Genomic DNA, 24,881 nt, shown 5'->3' with positions numbered 1-24,881 from the left:
TCTGGGGGGTACAAGGCATGCCCACAGGCCAGCAGCCAAGTTGCTGGCAGAGAGAGAGAGAGAGAGAGAGAGAGAGAGAGAGAGAGAGAGAGAGGAAATACATGGAGCTAGGTTTCTGCTTTCATTGGAGTCCAGAGTGGGGTGTCTGCAGTTTCACAGATTCATTCTTTACTGGTGAATTTAGAACGAAAGAGTGAGAATTAGGGAGTGGGAAAGGAAATGCAGGGTCACTCAGGTGGTCAGTTATTTAGTTACACAGGAGTTTGTTAAAAGGGAACTTCATGGAAAGGGAAGGCCTGGCTTCTGATCTAGTTGTGTAGCTAGTAGCTGTGTCATACAGCTGGCAATACATTTACTAGGGATGGATGTCTGAAGTGGATGCCTTGTCAATCAAAAGATTGATGTCAGGCATTCTCATTACAATCAAAAAAGCTTATTCCTAGGCATTTACACTACAAGATTGCTTTATTTTTTTTTTTAAAGTAAGGATGAACATAAATAAATCTCTGCAATTAGCCCAATTGTGGCCATACCATTACTGTTCAATGTAACTCTCTATACTATGTCTCAAATTCATGTGTGTCATCAGATCCTTGTAGCAAATCATTAGTGGAGAATGGCTTTACTGAGCATTAGAAATCTCACCTGTCATCTTTCTTTTTCACATTTTAATAATGGTCTTATTTATTCTGATAGTTTTCTAAAACCTGTATTTTATTGTTAAGTATTCAATTAGGCCTAAGTTTATTTTACTTTTAAATTCTCAAAAGATGATATTAAGGCTATTAAATGAATAGCCTTTCCTGGAGAAATTATCAGATTCTCACTAAATAGATAACTAAGAACAGAAATATGCATAGACAAAATTAATGGTTGAAAATATCAGGTAGTAATATGCCTTGTATGTAATTTAAACAAAGCATTATTATTTTTGTCAGATTGTTAATAGACTTTTGTGATAATATTTACATTGTAACTTTTCCTATTTACATGGATATATTTACAGTTGTTTGCTAGGATTTACTGGAAAAAACTGTGAGAAAGTAATTGACCACTGTAGACTGCTCAGCATCAACTGTCTGAATGAAGGATGGCATTTCAATATAAGTGGAAGATTCAGAGTAAGTAATTTCATACATGGCAGAGTAATTTAGCACTTGAAAATACAATAGCTTCAGGCAGTCTGTATTTCAAATGCTTTTATTAATCTAAGCCAGAGAATTATATCCTTATAGGTATATTTAACCATGACTTCTATAAATTTAGTAGTAGACATGTTTAACTTATAAGAATTATGTAGGAAGGGCATTAATAAGAGTTCTAGTAAGTGTGTTTATTGTAAAATAAGTATATAGTTAATTGAATCCTGGTGATATATCTCTGTATATATAAAACCACAGTCACTAATGCCTTAGCTCTTAAATTAGATGGAGAATAAAATTAGTTTGGAGTTACAATATACAAATATGCTCTTTTTTTGGTGGATAGTTTTTAAAATGACTTTACAAATACACAATGGGTGTGCTGCACACAATGTAAGGCATATCCTACAACTCAGCATTTCCACTTTTAGTATGTTTCCTGGAGAAATTATCAGGTGTGCACTGAAAGAGACATACAAGAATTTTCATGGCAAACCTGAAACAAACTAAAGCCTATGGATAGGACAGTGGGTAAATTCATCATGGCGTAGTCACACTGTGGAATTATGATGAGTGGTTAAAATAAGTGAACAATAGTGACATGTATTATTACTTAATAAGTATCAAACATAATGTTGAATTTTAAAATCTTATTGAAGTCTGGTAGATATATACATAGTATGATAATGATTAGTTATTTTTTAACTATTTAAATATTTTCTGATTATGTAAATATATAGCAAAAATATAAATACATATATCAGAAATACACACACTGGCTTTACTAGAAGAGTTCTCCAAGGGGACAGGTGGGGAAAGAAATCAGGGAGGGTACAAAGGGAACTTGAAATCTGTTTATGATGCTTTATTTCATTTTTTTTAAAAAAGTTTATTTATTTCTTTTGAGAGACAGAAAGAGCATACACGAGCAGGGGAGGGACAGAGAGAGAGAGAGAGAGAGAAACAGAGAGAGAGAGAGACAGAGAGAGAGAGAGAGAGAGGGAGAATCCCAAGCAGGCTCCATGCTGTCAGCATGGAGCCCAATGCAGGGCTTGATCCCACAAGCAGTAGGGTTATGACCTGAGGCAAAATCAAGAGTTGGACACTTAACCAACTGAACCACCCAGGGGCCCCTATCATGCTTTATTTCTTAAAACAGTTCTGGCAAATGAGGGTAGGATTATGGCCTTTTATTTTTTTCTTTAAATACAAAATATTTTAATGAAATATTTTTTTAAGTGATGAAAAGCCAACTTATGGAATGAATCATGGACAAATTTATATGTATACATTTGTCTACTTCTGGAAACATGCTAAAATATAATAGTGTTACTGTACAATAACATACAGGATTAGAACATAATATTTATTTTGCATCTGTAATACCTTAGATATTACAGCATATCATTTATAGTCATTACTTCATTTGATCTCATTGATTTCGTATTTTAATTTTCTTTTTAACACCCAGTGCTTATCCCAACAGATGCCCTCCTCAATGCCCATCACCCACCCTCCCCACACTCCCACCCCCCATCAACCCTCAGCTTATTCTCAGTTTTTAAGAGTCTCTTATAGTTTGGCTCCCTCCCTCTCTTTTTTTTTTTTCTTCCCCTCCCCCATGGTCTTCTGTTAAGTTTCTCAGGATCCACATAAGAGTGAAAACATATGGTATCTGTCTTTCTCTGTATGACTTTTTTCACTTAGCATAACACTCTCCAGTTCCATCCACGTTGTTACAAAAGGCCATATTTCATTCTTTCTCATTGCCAAGTAGTATTCCATGATCTATGCTTAAATACCATTCAATTTATAGAAACTTAAAATATCTGTTGAGCTTTTAATATTTAAGTTCATACGTTTTGATACAGAGGGATTAAGATAGATTTAAACTTACTCTATGCAACTCTAGAACTCATACTTTCAGATACTATATACATACGTAATTTCAGTACAATGTACTAGCACTTCTTTTTCCTTTAAAATATATTTACCCTTTCCTTAATAGGAGATTGTCTAATTGAAATGTCTCTCCTACTTTGGTTTGAATTTCTTTTATATTACTTATGTTTTGGGTTTTCATTTCTGTTTTGTTTCAAGATAGTCTCTGAGCATTTATCCTGATGTTTATTTTTAATTTTCTCTTCCTCCACCATCATTTCTCTGTAGGAAATCTCACCTATTCTAGTGTCTCAACAAGTTATGTTACCGACTCTGAATCCAGTTTTAATTTATTTTTTAAAGAGCTTGACTGAACTTATCATCACCTTGACAAATCTGCCTTCTCTGTAATTCTACCTTAAATTAATGACTTCAATTAAATAAAATATTAGCAAGAAAGGAATACTATAGTTCTCACTGGGTTAAAATTTAGATGATGATGAAAATAATATGCATTACTAATGGTCTTAACAATAGAATATTGCTTCAGATATATAATTTTCCTTACTGATTAATAATCATAGTTATGGCTATACTGAAGTTCTGAAATAGTTTATATTTAAGTTAAGTAATTTAAAATTTAATGTGTATTCACAAATATATTGTTCATATTGTGTAATGGTTATTAATGGTGGTAATTAACACTATTTTTCATGATATTTAAGTTCACTGTAATATATTAAAGAAAACAATGCATATTATATTCAAATTATTTTTGGAAGTAAATACAAAATGCAATTTTTAAGTTATAATATTTTTGGAAGTTTTTAAATGACATTTTTTCCACTTTGATGTTTGTGTTACTAATTTTCGAACATGTCAAACAATATCAGAGTTTTATATGTTAAACTATAACATTTTAAGGAGAGATATAAACTATTCCTTCTCCTTAGAGAAAAATATATTTACATTCAGAAGGAAGGAAAAGAGAGGGTATAAAACAAGTAAATAGTAATATGATATACTTAAATCCAGCTATATCCAGGATCACAGTAAATATAAATTGATTACACACTTCCATTAATAGGCAGAGATATTACTAATGGCATATGAAACAAACTCAAATATTTAAAAGATACTTATTTCATATAAAAAGACATGTTGAAAGCAAAATAATGAGAGAGATATTATATAAAAACTAAACAAAGTAAAATAATGAGAGAGAGATATCATGTAAAAATTAAGCAAAATAAATACTGGTGTAGTCTTATTAATAACAAATCTTCATTACATGTAGATTTCAATGTAACGACCTATTAAAAATGACTTTATTTCATAAACATAAGCAGGTCAACTAATCATGTTGAATTGTACATTTAATAACAGAGCTTCAAAATATATGAAGCAGAAACTGACATAATCCAAAAGAGAAATAAGTAAAACTACACTTATACTTGAGATGTGAGTACCTCCCATTCAGTAATCGGTAGAATAAATAGACAGAAAATCAGTAAAGATATACAAAATGCAGATGGTACTCTCAATCCACTTAGCTAAATGACAACAAAATGTAACACACAATAGTTGCAGATTATTCTTCTCAACAGCACACAGACCTTATTCAGAGGCCTATTTCATTACAGGGGAGCAGAGGGACTCAGCTGGGACATTTCCCATGTGCCTCCAGAGAGACCTCTTAATGGAAGGGGGCACATTTTTCCACATTGACTTAATACTTTTACACTCTTAGGCCTCTTTTTTCTTTCCCTCCCCACCAAGCCCATAAAGAGTCCAGAACCTTTTTTTCAAGGCTCCTTAGCAATGAGAAGTTTCCTTCATCTGTGCTGCATTCACTGGGACTCTTGCCCCATGTTGTTCCTCAGGGGGAAAAATGTCTGGTACCACTTTGTTGCAGTTGATGGCACTGTGGTGTTAAGTGAATAGAGGCTTGAATATTACTACTTTTATTAAGCTCCATGTCTTAATCACCTTGGCACTTGATTGCTTGCCAAGAAATTAAAAAATATTCTGTCATAGTGGAGCATATTTGTTACTTTATGCAAAACTATATGTATATTTTATTAGTCATTTTTAAAGAAAAAACAATAAATTTAGACACTAGATTTTTATAGATAATCTTTAGATAAAAAAGCAAGTGGAAAATAAACGCACTTTTAAAATGTTCAAACTTTCTAAAAATCAACGAAATATCCTTTGAGGCAATATGGACCTATCATTTTATACTTCTGCATTAAAACCCAAAAGTATACACATTTAATAAGACAGCCTTTTCACATGTATTTGGGGAAAATAGGACTGCCAGTTGGAAATTTAGAGCATATACCTAAGTTTTTCCATCTGTAATAATTCAATATTTAGAAATACCTAAAGTAAGAAAGCAGAATTATATTAAACATGTATAGAAAATATTCACTATGTTATTATTTATTTTAGAATAAAAGTAAACAAATTAAGCAAACAAGAATAGCGTAAAATTATAATGTATCCCTATAATAAAATATGCATCTAATTTAGAGTATGTTTTTGAACTGTATTATGATACTTGTAAATTACTCAGATCAAAATGTTTAATGAGAAATGGCTATATTATTCTAACTTTAATTTGGGATTAGATGTGTATTTATAAGGTATTTAGCTTCTTGTAACAAAGTAAAATATGTACTTCCTGAATTGTGGGACAGGTCAATAGGCATGTCAGCACTACTCCCACAGAGATTATCCATTCGACTTCACCTCTTTGAGTGTTCAGACATCATGAGAGATTATATGTCAAGACCCCAGTCTTTTTCAGGCAGTAAAAAGTGTGGGGGGCAGGGGGAGCCAGTTAGATGGTACAAGGCGGTGTAGCTTCTGATGTCTTCTGTCCCCATAATCACTCAGCATTTTGTAATATCTTAATAAATATAAATTTATCCTATATATTTGAATTGACTTAATAGAAAGAGTGAATTATCTGAGGCTTGCAACCTATGTAGTCTAGGGACAAGTTAATATACACAGAGACAGGGAAACAGGGAACTAGAGAGAAAATCATGGGGCTGAGAGGCTCTGAGTCAAAATCCAGATCTAAACACCAAGGTTAACCAGAGTTGCGATGGCCAGTGGAGCCTGAATGATATTTGTATTGTACAGATGTGTATAATAAGGGTTAAAAGAAAATAAACCAACAACCTGGCAGTGGTTTACCCCTGTTAATGGAATTAGACTAAAAGTATAATCAGAAAAAATGTTTTATTTTTTTGAATATACATTTAATTGGAGTATTATGAAGAATAAAACATATTCCATAACAACTTTGACATTGAAAAGTTTATGTTAAATGCAACAGGCTCTACAATATTAGGAGTAAAAAAAAGAATGTAGGTCAGAACTTTATTAATTCTAAGCCATGCTCTTCATCATGAGTTAAATTTCCCTTTTTTCAATTCATTTTCTCTATAATTAAAGTGGCAAAATGATGCTGAACCTTCTCATTGAAATTATGATGAGGAATTTCTAATCAAGCAGTTTCACAATGTCAATATTAATCTCAATATTAATAATATAAATAGCTCCCATGGTAAAACAATTGTTACTTCCCAAATGAGAGTCAGATTTCTCATAACCACAAAAACTAAGTCACTGAAAAAAATTAAGAGCTCATAGTGAAAAAAGGGTAAAAAACTATTCTTATTGTCATTTTGTGTTTATAAAAATGAATAGCGGCACCTGGGTGGCTCAGTTAGTTGAGCATTCTACTCTTGATAGTGGCTCAGGTTGTGATCCCACAGTTTTGATATCCAGTCTTGCATTGGCTCTGGTTGAGCATGTAGCCTGTTTGGGATTCTTTCTCTTCCCTTTCTCTCTGCTTCTCCCCCAGTCATGCATGCATGCTCTCTCTCTCTCTCTCAAAATAAATTAATTAATATCTTAATATTAAATTAAAAATAATCGGACAACTGGGTGGTTTAGTCAGTTAGGTGTTGAACTTCAGCTCAGGTCATGATCTCACAGTTCATGAGTTTGAGCCCCACATCGGGCTCTGTGCCAACAGGTTGGACCTGGAGTATGGTTTGAATTCTGTGTCTCCCTCTTTCTCTGCCCCTCCCCTGATTGTGCTCTCTCTGTCTCTTAAAAATAAAATAAACATTAAAAAATTGTTTTAAAAATTAAAAAATGAACACTAAATTAAGAAATATGATTGATATTATGCACACTATAAAGCTAGAATATAGACACTATGCAATTAAATACTATTTTCATTGCATCATACCAATGATTCAGGATTTCTTTGCCTTAGAGTTTCAATGATTTACTAATAAATTTAATTTAATTTTTGATACATAATATACACAGAGCCATAATTTCTGGTCTGTGCCTATTCAAATATTTTATAACATTCTGATTTTATGCCAGATTTGTTGCTGTTGCTTTTTATACCATCAAAGAAAATGCCATGAGAGCTTTATACACTGGTCCTTTGGTTCTATTCTTTTATAACTGGTTCAGGGATGCAGATATAAGGATGCAGTTCATGTTTTATCTCATCTTTTTAAGTTTCCTATAAGGTTTCATTGGGGAACCAACAAAAAAAAACCAAAATTTAAAACTCATCTAGTTTAACTTTACCATCTGTTTCATTCCTCTTTTCTATTTCCATCCTCTAGTTAAATCTTTTTTTTTTACAATAATTTTCAACAAGCGTGACTTATGCAAACTCACACTGAACACTGAAAGAAGTAAAGCTCAAATTAGAATTCCATATGAATACAATTTGCATTTGGGGTGGGAGTTAGAGTTTTAAAATTGTAGTTGCAACAACAGAAAATCTAAACAGAATATTCCTCTCACTCTTTCCCTCTCTCCCTCTCTCCCTCCCTCCCTCCATCTCTCTCCGTCTCTCTCTCTCTCTCTCTCTCTTTTCTTTCTCTCTCTCTCTCTCTCTCTCTCTCTTTTGCATTCACACACACATACCCAGACAAATTTGAAAGCTTACAACATTAAACTTTCCAGGGGCTAGATCAGGTAAGTATTTAACCAGAGGCTCAATGTGATCATATTCCTTCTAGCTCACACTAAAATAGCAACAGTTCCTTCAAAGTCCTTAGAAGAACCCAAGCATGCTCTCTCCTGGCCTCAGGGCCTTTATCTTGAAGATTTTGACTCAAATTTCTGATTTGTGGGGTTTTCCATTCTGTTTAGCTATTTTCTAAATGTTTACTTTTTCAGTAAGTTCTTTCATAGACATCCAACTGAAATGCTAAATACTCACTTCTGGTCCATACACGTTATCTCCTTTTCATATGTTTTTTCTTAATAAATGCCATTCAGTTTCCCAGATAATAGTATAGTTCTTCACATATCTTTTTCATGGTCTATAAGAGTATATTATGATGAAATTTAAGCTCTACATAGGTAAATACCTTTGTTTCTTTGTACTGGACTACCCTTCTTTCAGAGAAGGCAGCAAAATTTCAGCAAAAGCAAGTCATTCCAAGTGTAGTAGATAGGAGCCTATTTGGAGAGATGCTTCTATATAGGAAGAGTAAAGTTTCCATAAATTGACCAACAGGAGGTCTCTCTTAGTAATGGGGTCGTCAAAGCTATCTTGACGTGGGATCTGGGGGGAGATACATGTCGTGAAGGTAGAAAGAAATGTAATGCACAAAATACCCCCAATGTTGTTTTTTTATGTAAAAAATGATAAAAAGTCAACAAATCAAAGAAAGGGACGTTGGATAAGCTAAAGTTAAACATTGGATAAGTTAAGTTAATAACACTTAAAAATATTGGTTTGCACACATATACAAAATGGAAAAAAATCTAAAATTGACACTATGATCTGCTGATGAAGCCTAATAAGTTGAACAGAAAAGCTGAAACTTCTTTCTACTGGCCTACAACTATTCTAAGCTAATAAGGTACCTTGTAATTGTACCCTCAACCAGAAAATACACCAACATGTTCATTCTTTATCAGTCCTCAGAGACATTTCAGGATTAAAGAATGGATGGGTAGTGCCATAGTTTGTGGTGAGAGATATAGACATCTCTGGAAAAGAATAGGTAAGATCAGATACAAAAGCTCCCTGGAGCAATCAACTATAATTTTTGCCCACCGGGGGATACTTGGCAGTGTCTAGAGACATTTTTTGGTTGTCACATAGAGATTGAGCCTGCTACTGCTATCTGGTGGATAGCAACCAGGTTTACTGCCAAATATCCTGCAATGCACGTGACAGCCCTCCACAACAAAGAAATATCAGGTTCAAAATATCTGTATTGCTGTGGTTCAGAAAATCTGCCTTAGAGGAAATTTAGTCTGTGAAAGTTGGAAAATAATAAAACTTGTGCACAGAAAGAAAAACAGACTTCATGAAAGTTAAAGAACCTCAGACCCATAGCATAAGATAGAATTCCAGAGTGAGAAACCTTTTTTTCTAGTTTATGTGAGCTCCGCAACTGAGTTAGGTACATAGAGTCGGTTAAGTCAAATTGTTTTCCTGTTATTTTTCTTCCTTTCTTGGGAACAGACTCATTGCTTTCAGTTCAGAAAGAGGAATATATGCTGCTTGGTTACAAACTCTGCTTGTTTTTAATTTTTTTAAAGTTCATTTATTAATTTTTTGAGAGGGAGAGAGAGGGAGAGACAGTGTGAGCAGGGGATGGGTCGGAGAAAGGGAGACACAGAAGCTAAAGCAGGCTCCAGGCTGTAAGCTGTCAGTGCAGAGCCTGACACAGGTCTCGAACCACAAACCATGAGGGCATGACCTGAGCTGAAGTTGGTCGCTTAACCAACTGAGACACCCATGCGCCCCACAAACTCTGCTTTTTAACCCTTTCCTCTGAAATACTGAATTAGATTAAATTTGTTTGATTTTTTCTGCTCATTATTGAATATTTGGATGAAAAAATAGGTTAAGTAGCATGAAATGTGTGATAAGAATGAGTTCTCTCTACTTTGTTTTTAAGGAGAGGGGAGACAGGAGTAGGATTGAGTCATTGAACTGCTTGATGGAGTTTTAGGAAAGCTGTATAATCAGGGTGCACTTCAATAATCTTCTGATCCATGTCTTATACCTCAGAGACTGTTATTCCTTTGCTCTTCTCTCTCTTTCATAGACATGTTTCTCAATGGCTTTCTCTCTCTACTTCATTAAGTGGGTAATTTATCCCATCCCTGTTGGACAGTTTTGGTGGGGAAGTTGACTGTTGCCTGAAATAGTGTTTGAAAGAGAATAGTGGCCTCACATTAGCTTTAATCTTGTAAGTCTTTTCCTGTGCATATATTACTTCTTTATTTTAGTTCTTCAATATATTTTAATCATTTGAATCACAATCATATTTTCTTTTTTTTTTAAATTTTTTTTAATGTTTTTTATTTATTTTTGAGACAGAGAGAGACAGAGCATGAACGGGGGAGGGGCAGAGAGAGAGGGAGACAGAACCGGAAGCAGGCTCCAGGCTCTGAGCCATCAGCCCAGAGCCTGACGCGGGGCTCGAACTCACGGACCGCGAGATCGTGACCTGAGCCGAAGTCGGCCGCTTAACTGACTGAGCCACCCAGGCGCCCCTCAATCATATTTTCAATAAGAAAGCACAAACAACATGTTTTGACTTAGAATGATTTTTTTTCAAGGAATACACAAAAAAAAACCTGTTCCTATATGTTTAACCAATCCTCAAAAGATTTTATTGTTCTACATTGTTAGTCAAAAAAGTGGTAGAAACTTTTTTGTGTTTAGACTAACATCGTATTATCTGGGTCGTCATGACTTTGCCTTCCTAGGCAGCAAGTGATAATAAAGCAACACTTGCTCCCATCTTAGAAGATCTAGTAGAAATTTAAGTTACCACACAGCTTCAATTATATGTCAAGAACTTTGTGTTCAGAAAACATATGGGTGTCTTAATAGTAGTTCTAGGACAAAAATAGAAATACTCAGGAATTAGTGCTTATGTCACTGTCACTTCTAGATACAGAGTACATATGTAAGTTAACTGATTTACAACAAGTAATACATTGTAATTCCATATATTTTCTGTACGATTATAGTAATTAGTACTAGCTATATAATAGTGATGAATACATTTAAATGATGAATATATTCAAAAATTTCTCCCACATTAAAAAATTGATTTATTTTATTTTATACTTTTATCAATTTATAAGAAAAAGAATGGAGGGAGTTTCAAGCATATATTTTATCATTTATTTTTCCTACTTTCATCAGAATTTTTATATCAAGTGACAAAGTAAATTAAAACAGCCTAATTATAAGAAGTGACAACTTAATTAATCTAAACTAGTGCAATCCCTGTGAATGGTTGAAATGTTCATATTTAAAGGAAACTAATATAAACACTTTAAATACCTTAGAAAATCTACAGATGTCAACAGGTCTTATTTCATAATGAAAGAAAAAAGAGTAGAAGAAAAAATCATGAAGTTATTACAATTTAAAATTTTGCCTCTTGTAATTAAGGAAAAATCATTGGTGAAGCTATTTTTCAAAAGTGTGGTTATTTATGTGAATCTCATTTATTACGTTTTGAATCTCTAAGAAGGAACTTTCCTCTCAGAGTGCTCATTAACAGGAATTAGAGCCATCATATCTGTAGATATGCTAAGGCTAAATACCTAAAAAGAGGTATCAAAAGTACATGTGAATTTAAATTGAAGGCATAGCTTTCATGAACAGTTTCAGGGAAATCCAGAGTATGGTTGAGTGAAGAAAGGCACCCCAAAATGCCATGTTCTAATCCCTAGAACCTATCAATATCATCTTACATGGAAAAAGAGACTCTGAAGATGTGATCAAGACAAGGATTTGATATATTGTCCTGGATTATCCAGATAGGCTTCATGTAATCACAAAGATCCTTTTAAGAGGGCTACAGAAGGAGTCTGAGACCATGAAAGTGATGTGATGATGGAAGCAGAGATTGTAATGATGTGCTTTGATGGTATAAGGGATTGCCCATGAGCCAAGGAATATAGGCAACCACTAGAAGGTGAAAAATGTAAGGAAACAGATTCTCCCCTCAGAGCCTACAGAAGCAGCTAGCGCTCCTGAATCCTCACTTTATCTGAGTAGGACTGATTACGGACTTCCAACCTACATAAATATAAGAGAATAAAGATTTTAAATTACTAGGGCTATATACTTTATTATGGCAGCAATTGGAAAGAAAAGGAGATTTCCAAGAAAATTTATTCTACACACAAATATTTTCTAGCTGAAAATGATTAGAGAAACTCCCTAACCGAAAACATACATGACCTATGACCATAGGTCCTCTCCAAAAGATAGCCATGAAACACAAAAATAAGTCACTCTAGATTTATTTGTAGAGGCCATTTCTAGTTTTAGTTGAGTTTTAGAGCTGTCTGTAACTAATTGACACAGATGAATCAGTGAAGGTCAGAAAAAAAAACAAGATGATTGGTTGGTTCTGTATCTTAGAAGCAATGGACTCATCATTCATTGGTTAAAATTCTGTGTTTACTCTGAAATGGTGGGCATGCTTATCGGTCCATTTGTCACTTACTTAGGAAACAGCAGGCATGCTCATAAAGTGAGATCTTGTCTTTTAACATTTTGCTCTCCCATTAGTCACTCAGACAGGAATAGCCCCAGCTAATGTATCCTGCATGTATACATGACTCACTAATTTATCACCCACACCAGGACACATTGGCAAACTAAATGGGGTCCTATCAATTTTTTGTCTGGTATAACAGGCTTTGAACTAGGGCCGGTTTATATATGGAACACTGTTTAACTGGTATTTTTCCCAATTTTTATAAATTGTGATCTATATGATTCTGATATTATCTTTAACAAATTATGAAGTAATATTTTCACCTGGAACTCTAAGAAACCAATGGAAGAGTTAATGAAAAATGAGGTAATCCACACTACAAAGTGAGAGACACATATAATTTACTATATGTCCAATGTCTTGAAGATAGATATAATCATAGGTAATCACAGACGCCCATGGATTAACTAACTTTCATTCTTCTTCAGTAAGTTTTGGTGAAATCTTTAGTCAGGGGTCTCTACCCTTATTTGTGCCATGTCACTAGCTGTTCTCATTGAAATAGTCTTTATTGAAAACTACTTTGTAGAAACTCTGTACATAGGCATACACTGCTGAATAAAACAGGTCATAGTCCTATCTCATGCTTTACATCAATCAAAATTTAGGTTTGATGATTTTACTCACGTATTATAAAGAAGGATTAAAAAGGAATGAAATCTTGCCATTTGCAAAGATGTGAATGGAGCTAAAGAGTATTATGCTAAGCAAAATAAGTCAGAACTTATGAAATCACATATGATTTCATTCATATGTGGAATTTAGAAAATGAAACGGATGGACATGGCGGGGGGGGAAGAGGCAAACCAAGAAACATACTCTTAACTATGGAGAACAAACAAGGTTACTGGAGGTGAGGTGGGCCGGGGATGGGTTAAATGAGTGATGAGTATTAAGGAAGTCAACAGTAATGAGCACTGGGTATTATATGTAAGTGATGAATCACTGAATTCTGCACATAAAACTAATATTACATTGTATGTTAACTAATAAAAATTTGGACAAAAAAAGGATTATTTCATCAAACTGACAGCTGAATACTTAGATATAGGCTTAATGTTAAATATTTTTCCTATTTCATTTCCCCAGCTCTTTATAATCCTTTCTTACCTGAATTCTGTGGTTGGACAGAAAAGTTCAGGGAATGGGAATTGCATGCAGATGAGTGGTCACAATAGGAATGTTGTAGTTCCAGAGGGAATAGGAATGACAGTATTTTTGTTGGCTGTTGCTATTATATTTTGAATTTGTTATTGGCAAATCTGGGTCAGTCCCTAATTATTCTTACATCTCTTGTGAGAACATTTGCTTCACTAATTCTTTGTCAGTTACCAAATACTTTCAGCCTGGTGATCACCTGAAGTCCTAACTCTATCTTTCCAGCTGCCCTACACAAAGTTAGTATGTTTTTGCAAGCAATCTTTCTTAATTTACCCAAAATTTCTTCTGACAATATGCTGATGACTGGAACTCTTTACAATGAGGTGCAAAGTTTAATTACATAATTGTAACAAAAAGGCTTAATATGGACTGTCACCCAGTTAAATTTTTATGCAAAGAAAATTAAAATTACTCACCTCATTTGAACAGTGAATATAGAAATCAGGATACATAAATTAAATTTCAGTTTTAAAAAACTAGGTGCCTCTCTTCTTACTCTGCAAAGTTCTAATTGGCCAACCACATTGTTTTAATACATGCATTCTGTCTCTTTAGTAATGATGTTGAGGACTCAGTGATGTTTTCCAAGGTGAATGAGCTGAACTTTAAAATAAACCGAATTGACCCAGAGAAGTACATTGTCCCTAATCTCCTCATTAAAATTGATATAGGGGCACCTGGGTGGCTCATTTGGATAAGCGTACAACTTATCCGAACTTTTGGCTGAGGTCATAGTCTCACAGTTAATGGATTTGACCCCATGTCAGGCTTTGTGCTGTCAGCATGTGAAGCCTGCTTGGAATTCTCTATCTCCCTCTCTCTCTGCCTTTCTCCATGCTCATGCTTCCACGTGTGATTTCTCTCTTTCTATCTTTCTGTCTCTTGTCTCTGTCTCTCTCAGTAAAAAATAAATAAACTTAAAAAAAAGACCCCAGATATACAAAGTAAATATAAGAAAGACCTGAAGGGGCACTTAAGGAGGGGAGGGGTCAAGATGGATAGCAGCATAGAAGTTCTCTCATTCCTGAAGTATAGCTAAATCAGCACCAAACCATTTTGCACACCTAGAAAATTAATCTGAGGACTAACACAACAATCTGCATACCTTGAGCCACAGAACTCAGCAGGTATGTGGTGCAGAGCTATGAACTGGGGGAGAGACAAGCGGTGGAGGATAGGCAGCTCTTTTTGCAGAGAGAGGACAGAGAAAGAGGGGAGAGTGCAGGAAAAGCACTTTCCCCACCAAAAGTGTCTGAAAAGGGAAAGAAATAACCACAGGTGACAGAAAGGGAGAAAGGAGAAAGAAGAGGGTCTCAATACTATTAGGACTCTATAAACAGGGGAGAGCAGAGTCAGAAATTCTACAGCTCAATACCTGGCCACACTCGGGTGGCAAGGGCAAATCTCCAGGGGCAGGCAGCAAGGTCCAAGGGGTCCACGGACCTCACAGGGAGAGGCTGTTACCCTGCTAGGAGGGCATTTGGTAGAGGCCATACAGCCTCCCCACAGGTCCAGTGGATCCTGGAAACAGCCATGTTTGCTGGTATTGGAACAAAGACACCAGGGTGTTGTGAGACCTGGTGCGATCTGTGTGTTGTGTTTTGCCATAAACTCTGAGCCTCTGTTCCTATGCGATCACACAAACATTTTCTGGGAGAGCAGGCACTTGGCCATAATCTCTGAACCTCAGCAACATTGTGACTGCATGAATGTTCCCTGGGGGCAAGCCAGCAGCTGGCAATTGCCCGGCAAGACCCTCCGCCAGAGGGTTGGAGTAGTTCCAAGCTGCAGGACTCTCAGAAGTGAGGAATTTGGAAATAGCCCCAAATGACATATAATTCAGGAGGGAGGTGCCACCTGGCAGGCTGACAGCTTGGACGCAAACCACATAGAAGTGGGGAGTGGAAGGAAGCCAGAGACAAAGGAGGGGTGCTTGATTGCTCGTCGAGGAATGCTCAGAATTCCTTTGCCAGAAACTCGGAAGCTGGGGAAAATTGTTTTCACTTCTCCCGTGCATGTGCATACACATGCATGCACTTCACACTGATCTACCCTAGTAAGCTAAGCAGCATCACCAAATGGAGAATGGAGCTGTTACACCAAGCCCCATCCAACTGTGCCAACCAAGCTCAGACCCTAGAGGACCACAAGTCTCTCCACCTGATTAGTGTGCTAACAGTAAAGGGCTTCACAGTTGGACTTAAAGGAGAAAGAGGATGGAATTTCATTCGGATTTCTTTCTGGTTGTTGCTTCATCTATTCATATTTTCTTTCTTTCTTTCTTTCTTTCTTTCTTTCTTTCTTTCTTTCTTTTCTTATTATTTTCTTACTCTTGGATACAGAAAAAGAAATTTATTTTTATTTTCCATTTTTTTTTATTTAATTATCTACTGTATATTTTTATTTTTTGTAATTATCTTCATTTTATTTTGCATTCTTAGTTTCATTTTATTCTATTTTATTGCATACATTTTTCTTAATTCTAAGCATTTCCTTTTTTTTCTTTTTTTCTTTCCCTTTTTTCTCTATTCTACCAAGCTTCTTTAAAAACCAGACCAAAGAACAAGGACCTAACTAACTTTATTTGATTTTTTAATTTTAATTTTTTAATTTTAATTTTAATTTTTTAATTTTAATTTTATATTTTATTACTCTTTTTCTTCCTCCAAAATGACAAAATGAAGGAATGTACCACAAAAGAAAGAACAGGAAGAATGACAGCCAGGGACTTAACACAGATATAAGTAAGAGGTCTGAACTAGAATTTAGAATCACGATAATAAGAATACTAGCTGGGGTTGAAAAAGCATAGAATCCTTTTCTGTGGAAATAAAAGAAGCAAATCTAGTCAGGATGAAATTAAAAACATTATAAATGAGATGCAATCTCAAGCGGATACCACGGCAGCAAGGATGGATGAAGCAGAGCAGGAAATCAGCGACAGAGAAAACAAAAATATGGAGAATACTGAAGCAGAAAAAAAGAGGGAAACTAAGGCAAAACTGCATGTTATAAGAATTAGAGAACTCAGTGACTCATGAAAAAGGAATAACATCTGAATCATAGAGGTCCCAGAAGATAGAAAAAGGGGTGGAAGATTTATGTGAGCAAATTGTAGTAGAAAACTTACCTAACCTGGGAAGCCACAGACATCAAAATCCAAGAAGCACAGAGAACTCCCATTAGATTCAACAAAAATCAACCATCAACAAGGAATATCATAATCAAATTCACAAAATATATAGATAAATAAAGATTTATGAAAGCAGCAAAGAAAGAAAAACCCAAAACCCCTAACCTACAAGTGAACACAGATCAGTTTTGCAACAGACCTATCCACAGAAACTTGGCAGACCATAAAGGAAGGTCAGGATATAGTCAATGTGCTGAATTGGAAAAATATGCAGCCAAGAATTCTTTATCCACTAAGGCTGTCATTCAAAATAGAGAGATAAAGAGCTCCCCAGACAACCAAAAACTAAAGGAGTTCATGACCACTAAACCAGCCCTGCAAGAAATTCTAAGGGGGACTCTCTGAGGAGAGAAAAGATGAAACAAAACAAAAAGACCTAAAGTAACAAAGACTAGAAAGGACCGGAGAACATCAGCAGAATCTCCAACTCTGTAGGCAACACAATGGCAATAAATTCATATCTTTCAGTACTCACTCTCAATGTCAATGGATAAAGCACTCTAACCAAAAGACATGGGGTAACAGAATGGATGAGAAAACAAGACCATGTATATGTTGTTTACAAGAGACCGATTTTAGACCTAAGGACACCTTCAGATTGAAAGTAAGGGGTTGGAGAACCATCTAGCATGCTAATGATTGCCCAAAGAATACCAGAATAACCATACTAAGATCAGACAATCCAGATTTTGAAATAAAGACTCTAACAAGAGATGAAGAAGGGCATTATATCATAATTAAGGGGTTTATAGAATTTCTAGCAATTGTAAACACTTATGCTCCAAACGTGATAACATCCAAATATATAAATTCATTAATCACAAACATAAACTCACTGATAATAATACCATAATAGTAGGGGACTTCAACATTATACTTACAGCAATGGACAGGTCATCTAAGCAGACAATCAAAAAGGAAACAGTAGATTTGAATGATACACAGGATCAGATGGAATTAAAAGACATATTCAGAACATTTCATCCTAAAGCAGCAGAATATACACATTCTTCTAAAATGCACATGGATGGGGCGCCTGGGTGGCTCAGTCGGCTGAGCGTCCGGCTTCGGCTCAGGTCATGATCTCATGGTTTGTGAGTTCGAGCCCCGCGTCGAGCTCTGTGCTGACAGCTTGGAGCCTGGAGCCTGTTTCGGATTCTGTGTCTCTCTCTCTCTGCTCCTCCCCTGCTCATGCTCTGTCTCTCTCTCTCAAAATAAATAAATAAACATTAAAAAAATTAAAAAAATAAAAATAAAATAAAATGCACATGGAACATTTTCCAGAATAGATCACATACTGGGACACAAATCAGCCCTCAACAAATACAAAAAGACTGAAAACATACCATTCATATTTTTAGACCACAATGCTATGAAACTCGAAATCAACCACAAGAAAAATTTTGAAAAGCTAACAAATACCTGGAGATTAAAGAACACCATAATGAATGAATGGGTTAACCAAGACGTTAAAGAAGAAATTAAAAAGTACACGGAAGCCACTGAAAATAATAACACAACAGCCCCAAACCTCTGAGATGCAGCAAAGGAGGTCATAAGAGGGAAGTTTATAGCAGTACAGACTTTCTGAAAGAAGGAAGAAAAGTCTCAGATGCACAACCTCACCTTACATCTTAAAGAGCTGGATAAAGAACAAATAAAACCCAAAGCCAGCAGAAGACACAAAATAATAAAGATTAGAGCAGAAATCAATGCTATTGAAACAAAAAAAAAACACAAAAAACAAACAAACAAAAAACAGTAGAACAGATCAATGAAGCCAGGAGGTGGTTCTTTGAAAGAATTAGCAAAATTAATAAACTCCAGCCAGTTTGATCAAAAAGAAAAAGGAAAGGACCACAAAAAAAAAAATAAAAAAATGAAAGAGTGGAGACCACAATCAACACTGCAGACATGCAAGCAATAATAAGAGTATATTTTGAGCAATTATATGCCAATAAATTGGGAAATCTGGAAGAAATGGACACATTACTAGAAACATATGAACTACCAAAACTGAAACAGGAAGAAATAGAAAGTATAAACAGAGCCATTACCAGTAAAGAACTCAAATTAGTAATCAAAAATCTCCCAGAAAACAAGAGTTCAACTGAATGACTTTCAAGGGGAATTATACCAAACATTCAAAGAGTTAAAACCTATTTTTCTGAAGCTGTTCCAAAAAGTTGCAATGGAATGAAAACTTGCAAACTCATTCTATGAAGCTAGCATTACCTTGATTCCAAAACCAGACAAAGACCCCACCAAAAAGGAGAACTGCAGACCAATTTCCCTGATGAACATGGATGCAAAAATTCTCAACAAGATACTAGCCAATGGGATCCAACAATACATTAAAAGAATTATTCACCATTATCAATTTATACCTGAGATGGAGGGATTTATACCAGGGATTTATACCTGAGATGGAGGGATGGTTCAATATCCACAAATCAATCAATGTGATGCATCACACTAATAAAAGAAAGGACAAGAACCACATGATCCTCTCAATAGATACAGAGAAAGCATTTGAGAAAATATGGCATCCTTTCTTGATAAAAACCCTCAAGAAAGTAGGGATAGAAGGATCATATCTCAAGATCATAAAAGCCATATACAAAAGACTCACTGCTAATATCATCCCCAATGGGAAAAACAGAGCTTTCCCTCTAAGGTCAGAAACAAGACAGGGATGTCGACTCTCCCCATTGTTACCCCACGTAGTATTAGAAGTCCTAGCCTCAGAAATCAGCCAATACAAAGAAATAAAAGACATCCAAATAGCCAAGGAGGAAGTCAAACCTTCACTCTTTCCAGAAGACATGATACTCTATATGGAAACCCCCAAAGATTCCACCAAAAAACTGCTAGAATGGATTCATGAATTCAGCAAAGTTGCAGGATATAAAATCAATGCACACAAATTGGTTGTATTTCTGTACACCAATAATGAAGAAGCAGAAATAGAAATCAAGGAATCGATCCCATTTACAATTGCACCAAAAATCAAAAATACTTAGGAATAAACCTAACCCAAGACATGAAAAATCTATGCATGGAGACTACAAAAGCTTATGAAAGAAGCTGAAGAAGATGCATACACACAAAATGGAAAAATATTCCATGCTCATGGGTTAGAGGAACAAAATTTTTAAAATGTCGATACTACCCAAAGCAATCTACACATTCAGTGCAATCCCTATCAAAATATCACCAGCATTTTTCACAGAGTTAGAAAAAACAATCCTAAAATTTGTATGGAACCAGAAAAGATCCTGAATAGTCAATGTAATCCTAAAAAAGAAAACCAAAGATGGAGGCATCACATTCGCAGACTTCAAGATATATTATAAAGCTGTAATCATCAAAGACAGTATGGTACTGGCACAAAAACCCTTATCAATGGAACAAAATAGAGAACCTAGAAATGGACCCACAAACGTATGGCCAACTAATCTTTGACAAAGCAGGAAAGAGTGTCCAGTGGAATAAAGACAGTCTCTTCATCAAATGGTATTGGGAAAACTGGACAGCGACATTCAGAAGAGTGAATGTGGACCACTTTCTTACACCATACACAAAAATAAACTCAAAATGGATGAAAGACCTAAATGTAAGATAGAAAGTCATCAAAATCCAAGAGGATAAAGCAAGCAAAAACCTCTTTGACCTCAGCCGCAGCAACTTCTTACTCAACATGTCTCTGAAGGCAAGGGAAATAAAAACAAAAAATGAACAATTGGTTTTCATCAAGATAAAAAGCTTCTGCACGCAAAGTAAACAGCAAAACTAAAAGGCAACCTACAGAATTGGAGAAGGTATTTGCAAATGACATATCATAAAAGGGCTAGTATCCAAAATCTATAAATAACTTATCAAACTCAACACCCAAAAAACAAATAATCCAGTGAAAAAATGGACACAAGACGTGAATAGACACTTTCCCAAAGAAGACATCCAGATGGCTACTGGACACATGAAGAAAATGCTCAACAACACTCATCATCAGGCAAATACCAATCAAAGCCACAATGAGATACCACCTCATACCTCTCAGAATGGCTAAAATTAACAACTCAGGCAACGACAGATGTTGGGCAAGGTTGTGGACAAAGAGGAATCCTTTTTTTCTGCTGGTGGGAATGTAAACTGGTGAAGCCATTCTGGAACACAGTATGGAGGTTCCTCAAAAAATTAAAAACAGAAATTGCCCTACAACCCAGCAATTGCACTACTAGGTATTTATCCAGAGGATGCAGTTGTGCTGCTTCGAAGGAACACATGCACCCCAATTTTTTTACCAGCACTATAGCCCATAGCCAAAGTATGGAAAGAGCCCCAATGTCCATCGACAGATGAATGGATAAATAAGATGTGATATGTATATACAATTGAGTAATACTCAGCAATGAAAAAGAATGAAATCTTGCCATTTTCAACAATGATGGATGGAACAAGAGTGTTCACTTAAATTCTAAGTGAAATTAGTCAGAGAAAGACACATATCATGTGACCTCACTCATACATGGAATGTAAGATACCGAATAGATGAACATAAGGGAAATGATGCAAAAATAATACAAAAACAGGGAGGGGGACAAAACATAAGAGTCTCTTAAATATAGAGAACAAACTGGGTTGGTGGAGTGGTTGTGAGTGCAGAGATGGTCTAAATGAGCAAGGGGCATTAAGGAGGACACTTGTTGGGATGAACACTGATTGTTATTTGTAGGGAATAAATCACTGGGTTTTATTCCTGAAATCATTATTGCACTATATGCTAACTAACTTGGATGTAAACTTAAAAAAATAAGTTAAAAAAAGAAAAAAGAAAGGTGGAAGAAGCATACAAAACAAGAAGAGAATTATTTTTCATTTTTAAATCAGCAATTTTTCAATGTAAAGTAATACATGTCAATTTGTAAGAAAAATACTATAAAAACAGAAAAGCAGAGATAAAAATAAAAATTATCTACCATATCAACACTCTAGAAAAGACAATTCTTAACCTTTTGGTGTATATTTTATACCACTAATTATTAAGATAGATATGTACATAGTATTTTTTCTATGTTTAGCTATATTTTCTTATAAACAAAAATAGAATCCTGCTTTAAACTGTCTCATATATGGTATTCCACACATTTGTGTATTGTAAATATCAGTAACTCTTTCCTGATAGCATTAACTATTTTTAAATGATGGCATAATATTCGTTTATATAATATATTTAATTAACCTTTAATTAGAAAACTGACTCATTTATACTTTTTCGCTATTAAAAATAATGCCAAAATTGAAAAAAAAAAAAAAAAGAAACACCTGAAGGACTTATAAAAGTACCTAGAATCACCCACAAGAGGATGCCATGGTGAATTTTAATATTTTTAATATTGTCCAACTTGATCTCTTTTATGAGGACCAAGAGTTAAAGCCTTAAACTCACATCTACCTATTTGTGAAAATGTATTCAATAACTTATCTGGGAAAACATTTAAGATTTAAGTTGTTAGATATAAAATCATTGCGGCAAATATGATTATAAAAAAATGACACTGGAAAACCTAAGTTTTTTTGAAGAGGAAAGATTTATTTCAATACTTTTTTAAAGATAGAAAAGATATTTACACAAATATTTATTTAAATCAGAAAATGTTAACTACAATTTTGTGGAATTAATATAACAAAATGCTACAAGAGTTGATTTGAATAAAATAGATAAATGAGTATATATTAAACTATTTCTTCATTATTCAGTTAAAAAATATTTGAGTCTCTCAGTCTGTTAAGAATATATTCTTCCTGAGATGGCAACCATATCATATATGTTTAACTATACCATGAAAAGCAGCATCAATCAGAAAATTGAAAATGCTATGGAAATAAAATATTATATTTTTTAAAGTTTATGTATTTATGTATGTATGTATGTATTTAGACAAAAAGACAAGTGGGGGAAGGACAGAGAGAGAGGGAGAGAGAAAGAAAATCCCAAGTGCAAGCTTTATATTGCCAGCGCAGAGCCCAATGCAGGGTGCAAACCTATGAACCATGGGATCATGACATGGGTGGAATTCAAGAGTCAGATGCTGAACCAACTAAGCCACCCAGGCACCCCCAAAATTATACATTTTAAGGGAGTTGAGATTTTGTTCTTTCTCTAGAAAAGATGAAATTTAACTATAGCAAAAAAAGCATAGAGTGAATATAAGTTAACTTGAAAATAAAACTGAAGCTGTTTAAGTAAATTATGTTTTTATTTAAAGTTATATTGCTATTACAAAAAGTTTCACTGAATTTAGCTGAGATGAAAACTTCAATAGGGATTTTGCTTTTTCACAGTCATTTGGTTGATCATAGAATGAGACAAATGAATGTTATCTAGCTTATGAAAGAAAGATGAATATAACAACTTTTAAAAAGGGAATTTTAACATTATTGTAAATGATAAAGATAATCATTTCTTTTTCTCAGACTTTCAAATACATTTCTGAAATTGAATGATATTTGGCATTCAAGGCCATAAAATGTGTGAGAGGCAATCAGTGGGGTTTAGTGTCTTCATTAATTACATTTTTAGCCTGGCAGCCAGAAGTTGATATAGAAGTAAAGATAATCCAATCATTTTCATAGTTGTTTGGGACTGATTGAACATAAAAGAATGACTTTACTCTTTGAAGATTTTCCACACATTTTCCAATTTTCTTCATTTAATTTAAAGAGATGATAGGAGTTTAATAATCATTGTGTTTCAGAGGTTTAAAAACAAAAGTCTTTCAGAGGAAATAAATACATTAGGGGACAGGATAGCCTCGGAGAATATTACAGTTTACCCTACTGTCATAGATACTGACATACAATAATGTTACAAAATCTATATGTTTAATGATGGGAAGATAGGGAGAGATTGGAAGATGGCAGCGGAGGAGTAGAGGACCCTAGGCTCACCCCCTTCCATGAATACAACTAGATAACTATCAAATTATCCTAAATACCTCCAAAATTGACCTGAAGACTGACAGAACAAACTCCACAACTAAATTTAGAGAAGAGGTTACATCAAAGAAGGTTGGAGATATGGAGAAAGGTTGGAGGGGAGAAATGGATCATGGCTGTTGTGGTGGGGAAGGAGCTGCAGATATGGAGTAGGGCAAGATACAGACTAACTCACAGGGGAGCTCACAGGGAAAAGGAGTCCCTATTGCCATTAGCTTAGAATTCACGAGGGGCTGAATTTTGTGACTTCTGGCAATTACCAGGGCTGAAAGCCTGGAGTTTTAAGGTCAAGGGACTTGGCTGGGATGGAGCCCAGAGAACATTGTGCTGCTTTTGGAGAAAAGGTAGGGCATACAGTATAGAAACAACAATCTGAAGAGTGCCTGGGGCACACCATGGGGAAGTTACCCCTTGTCTCCAAGTACATCCCAGAGAGGTAGTATCCATGGAGAGATCCTTCTAGGAACAAAGGAATTGGCTGGTAACATTTATTTTCCTCATGCCTCAGCACAAGCACAGGGCCAATTGCAGGAAACAGCACAGTGCCTACACTTACTACCCAACTTGCCTACACCAACCTCCCTTTTCCTGTGGAAACCACTCTTCCCAGTCTTGTCTGCCTCTGTTCCAGCACTGCAGGCTTCTCACCTAGAAGACTGTCCCAAACCCTTGCTCATATCACATCTCCTGAGACAGAAGTGGTGTGGAGCCTCACTTCTAGCTGCAGTGGCAATAGGGCTGATTTCACAAATAGATCAAACAGATCAGAGCAGAACTAGTTAAAACATGCCACATTCAGGCCAGGAACCAAATGTTGGCTACCACAGGCAAAGAGAGTTCTGAAGATGAGTGGTCTCAAGGATAAAGCACCTAAGCAAAATAGCAGAGAACATGCAGCAC

General features: G+C 35.2%; 1 protein-coding gene across 1 annotated transcript in view; it reads left to right on the top strand.

Annotated features, from left to right (window-relative positions):
* EYS (eyes shut homolog) overlaps positions 1–24,881 on the top strand; it is a 1,650,074-nt gene that overhangs the window by 108,173 nt on the left and 1,517,020 nt on the right. Inside the window, exon 5 of the mRNA XM_030315776.1 lies at positions 1,007–1,121. Within this exon, the coding sequence (XP_030171636.1) occupies positions 1,007–1,121 (115 nt within the window). The remainder of the gene's footprint in view (positions 1–1,006; positions 1,122–24,881) is intronic.

Source organism: Lynx canadensis, chromosome B2 (assembly GCF_007474595.2).
Source record: "Lynx canadensis isolate LIC74 chromosome B2, mLynCan4.pri.v2, whole genome shotgun sequence".
NCBI classification, from domain to species: Eukaryota; Metazoa; Chordata; class Mammalia; order Carnivora; family Felidae; genus Lynx; species Lynx canadensis.
The sequence above is the reverse complement of the archived record's forward strand: the minus strand, read 5'-3'. Positions and strand labels throughout refer to the sequence as shown.